The 4,789-nt window shown below is 44.2% G+C and overlaps 1 protein-coding gene across 1 annotated transcript; it reads right to left on the bottom strand.

Moving 5' to 3' along the window:
- Positions 1 to 535: 535 nt before the first annotated feature.
- LOC147602665 (uncharacterized) lies at positions 536 to 2,915 on the bottom strand. Its single transcript, XM_086797533.1, has one exon. It carries the CDS (start codon positions 2,860 to 2,862, stop codon positions 1,129 to 1,131), a length of 1,734 nt encoding a protein of 577 aa, XP_086653659.1. The 5' UTR covers positions 2,863 to 2,915; the 3' UTR covers positions 536 to 1,128.
- Positions 2,916 to 4,789: the final 1,874 nt, after the last annotated feature.

Raw genomic sequence — 4,789 nt, 5'->3', positions numbered from 1 at the left:
GCAAGTGCCCTTTTATAGTTTTTTTACAAACCAAATGCCACCTAGTGGTTTCATCAACCAAGAGGTTTTGCTCAAAACTAGGTGCTAAGGAAGCTTCACCTACAAGCTAAAGGATTTGATCCCTTTCACATGTACAAGGTCCATTTGGCCCCATCCTACTAGGGCATATTTCAACATATAGTACCCACTCAGTCCTGATGTGTGACTAACCCTAGATGCTAAAATACAAGCACTACTGTGCTTCCACCTTGAGCTTTGAAGATGCGTCACCCTCAACCTACTTGTTGAGACGTATCTTAACCTACAAATCTACATGCTTGTCATTGAGAATACATGGATGACATGATAATGCCAACAGCATATTATATAAAAGGATACCAACTGACGGTGGGCACTATCCTTAGGAGTACAGTTTAGAAGACCATTGTCCCTTCCCAGTTTGAACTGCAAACGCTAGCTGGCCACAAGAGCAAAATTGATCACATTTGATAATTCAATTTTTCTCTTCCAAAAAACTCTCTGTCCACTGAAGCCATTACTAAAAGCTAAGGGCTCACATATTAAATAATAACAAAAACAGCCGGATTTTTATATTTGCATGAAGCTTGGCAAGCGATCATGCCCAAATTCAGTGTAGTACCTTCAAATGAGGATAAAACTCAGTCATATCAAGAAAAATAGTGCAGTTCTGAAAGCCATCCACAAAGTTAAAAGCCTGTTATCAATAACAGAGGCTGGCTACTTTTACATCTATCTTGAGAGACACCTTGAATGCTGCATATTCATGTGAGCATGCGATTAAAGAGGGATCATCAATCAGCGTTCTGTCAGCACTCGAGAGTGGTACAGGGAACCTCAGTCACCGTTGTATTAGATAAGGTAGCTAAAAAATTACATCCATTTGCCTTGATTGCAGCCTCTGACATCACCAGCCATTTTAACAATTACTTTCTGAAGTTGATATCAAACTTATATGTCTTGCACATTGCTGTCATGGGCCACCATTTCTTTTTCAAGCTGTGTTGTCCCATTTTCTACAACACTTCCTAGCTGCAGACAACATACAGAACTGCAGTCATTCAATGAACCTCCTTGAAAACTTGTCGATGTGGTGTGAACCCCACATATTCAACATGCAGCTGCATGAACATACTCAGCACCGGCTTCAACCTCTTTACTTAGAAAATCCTCTTTTATTAGATCATCTGGAAAATGGTCACACAAAGAAACATCAAGAGCATTGCATTCTTTGATCATTTTGCGTAACAACCTTGCAGCCTCAGCATCCTTGCCCAAACTACTTATCGCTGAGTGAAATTTCCCACGGTCAAAATGGCAGCTCTTTATTATGCAGATTACAGCTTTCTGGAGCCCCTCATAGTCACCTGCCCCACAAAACCCAGCCAAAACTGTGTGGTAAACAGCAGAAGCGGCAATGGATCCATCGTGTATCATGTGATGGAGAACCCTGTCTGCAACAGCCATGTTGCTATTTTTGTAAAGTCCACTCAATACCACACTGCATGTCTCCATGTCAGGTTTCCCTAGCTTTTCTGGCATCTCTAGCAGACATTCACAAGCCTTGCTGAAGTTTCCTGTCTTGCATAGCCCATTGATGAATGCATCATATACATTTTTTGATGGCACAACATGTTTCTTTTTTAGTTCCTCGAAAACCTTATCAGCCTCAGTCAGTTTGCCCACATTGCAGAGTTCCATCACAAGCCTGTCTTGAAATGTTATGGTGGGGGTAGAGTTCTCGTTCAGTTTTTCCCAAAGGGAAAAAACTTTGTCCACCTCCCCCAAATTAAAGAGCCCATCAATCACCATGGTAAGGCTGACCAGATTAGGATTTAAACCCATCCCTAACATCAAGTCCAACACCTCAAGGGCTTCCCGTGATTTCCCATCCACACACAGAGCTTTAATGAGAGCATTGCATGCCTTGGCATCTGGTTCAATGCCATCATTGAGAAGCTCACTGAAGATCTTAAGAACCTCCAAAACTCTGTTGGCTTTGCTGAACATAGAGAGGATGATTCTGTAGGTTTCTACCTCCGGCCGGAGACCCCTTGCCCTCATTTCTTCCAGGAGCCTCAGGGCTTCCTCTTTCTGGCCAGCAATGCACAGTCCTGTGATAAGTTTGTTGTAAGTCTCAGCATCGGGGCAGAATCCAGCTTCCAGCATGTGCTCGTGAACCCTAGGCACGTCATCAAAAAGTTTCTCTCGCTCCAGGATATTCAGAACGCACAGGAAGTGAGAAGCATCGGGGCCAGCACCTAGGGTCTTCATGGTTTCTAGGGTTTCCACAGCCTTGACCGCCATTCCAGCCCATCCATACCCCGTTAGCAAGATCAGAAACGAACCTGGGGTCATGGATTGGAGCCCGTCTCGTGTGATGTCTAGTGTTCTCAGAAAGGCGTCGAACTGCTTCTGATGGCACCATCTCCGGGAGAGGACGCCGATAGCGTTGGCGGAGGGTTGGAAGTGGGGGTGCTTCTGATGGGCGATCCAGATGAAGAAGCGGAGGGCCAGCTTGGCTTCGGAGAGAGCCTTGATTACCTCCACGACAAGGCCGTCGGAGAGGGGGATGTCGGAAGACCGAAGGACGTCCTCCAGCTTGGCGTCCCACCTGCGCTCCTCGATGAGACGGCGGAAAGCGATGGCGTCTCTCTGGAAGTGGGGCAGCACTGAGCTCTGTTTCCCCAACGACCGCAGGACGCGTCGCGGAGCATCCCGTACATGAGGGACCGGGTCGACGGGGGCTAGGCTGGAAGAGCGGGCCACGATCGATGTGGTAGTGTTGCTGCCGACGAGCAGCCGAGCTTGGCATTTCCTCAGGATTTTGGAGGCGACCGCCATAGTGCTTCAGGGCATCGTCTCGTACATATATCATAAGCACCCAAAATGTTTTCTCCATGAATTAATTAATTGGTGCTGCATGATATAAGCTATTTCAAAGGTTTGTGACGCTTGCATCATAAGAGTGCGAAAATAGTAAATTTTCAAAATTAAAAACAAAATCAATTAGCTTGATTTTTTTTTGGCATCTTTTGTGTATATGTGTTTGGTCTCTTCAATTAGGTGCGTGCTCATCGTCTCTTTCTCACCCCAAAGAACCATCAGCTCTCTCTCGCCGAAGGTCTAATAGAGACATCACTTGAGGCATGCAACATTAGTTGGGGGCTCTCTCTCTCTCTCTCTCTCTCGTCTGGAAGAGCCTAACAACACACACGAATCTGGTCTTGTTGGAGATAACGGCAAAGAATGCTATTCATAGAAGAGAGAGAGAGAGAGAGAGAGAGAGAGAGAGACTCTTCCTCTTCTCATGGCCTATATGCACCGTCGACGTTGCTATGCCGGTGGATGGCCTTTGGTTATAAATCATCCTTGATGGTGCTATTGCCCGATCATCCCTACTGGATTTGCTTGATCGAGATGATTAAGATCGTTGGCGTTGCTTTCCACATAAGACTGAGCTTCACACACCAACACGAACTCAGTGTCATCCACAAGATGAACAATAGTAGTGCAGATTATGGATCTCCAATGTTGGATCAATCATGTTTGGCCTAATTGATGACATCGCGAGCAACAACATGATAATTGGGGATTCATACTTAAGTTTCCTTCATTCTCAATTTAGGACAACTAAAAAGAGCGTCTACAGAGACTCTTTTTTTTTAATCCTTGCTCTTGAAAAGCAAAATTTCTTCCATCTTTTGCCCAAGAGACTACACATGGATTGCAAAGTTTTGATAAGCAAAACTTCAAACTTTCCTTTGTTTTTACAAAGAGAAACCATATCATCAGTGCCAAAAATATGGGTATGGCTACTCATGCTTTCAATCAAAATAATATAGCAAAAGATGAAGAAAAGCACCGTATCCTCTTACTAAAAAGAGCAAAGGATAACTTATCCATTCGTTGTGTTCATCGAGAGAAGCATGAAGAGTCAATGCTAGCTCTGATACCAATGTAATGCTCCTTGCATTACAAGCTTGAGGACTTATAAGAATATAACCTTGATTCTCCACCCAACCATATCCCAAATAGTCCCTTACCTCATGGTTATATAGGCCTAAGTGGTGCATGACCTTCCAACTTCAGTCCCTTGATCTTTCATTGCCTAGACATTGTCTTTTCCTTGTCCAATGCCTCTTCAACTACCCCTTGTGTCCCTTGGGCTTCCATTGTGCACCATCTACTTCCCTTTTTACTTTAACTCTAATGCCTATTAACCATTGCTTAGGTGTTTTCTATTTGAAATCCTCTGAACCTTATTTATATGCAACCTTTTACATATAAATAATCTTTCCTAGTCTTACTTACCTTTTAGTGTTGCCTGTGAGTCTCATAACACATAGATTAGGACAAAGCTAGACATCCCCCTTGAGTGAGCGCCCCTCTAACTTCTTTTTGGCCAAACTAAACACTCAACCTACATATCCGAGACACATAGAGACGACCCAGACCCTTCACTCACCAACTCAAGATCTAAGACTTACCTCAATATGATATAGAGAGGCATCCCCATAGGTGGTGGATATTAAGGCCAAATATATGGTCCATGTCGGTATCTAGTCAAGATCCGGCACTTACGTGGTTCCAGACCACCTAGTCAGCTTCTGAAGAGCGACAACTAATGCATATGTGCCCAATGCAATAAGCCAACACTGGCACGTTGAGCTACCCGTCTGCTTAATCTAGGGGAGTTAATCGTGTCTGCATATGCAGGTTAGTTCCTAGGCCCATCATGATTCCGAACTAAAGTTCACATCCAAACAAG

Source organism: Cibotium barometz, chromosome 66 (assembly GCF_041138505.1).
Source record: "Cibotium barometz isolate CiBa-2024 chromosome 66, ASM4113850v1, whole genome shotgun sequence".
In the NCBI taxonomy this organism is placed as follows: domain Eukaryota; kingdom Viridiplantae; phylum Streptophyta; class Polypodiopsida; order Cyatheales; family Cibotiaceae; genus Cibotium; species Cibotium barometz.
Note: the sequence above shows the minus strand (reverse complement) of the source record. Positions and strands in the feature narration are given on the sequence as shown.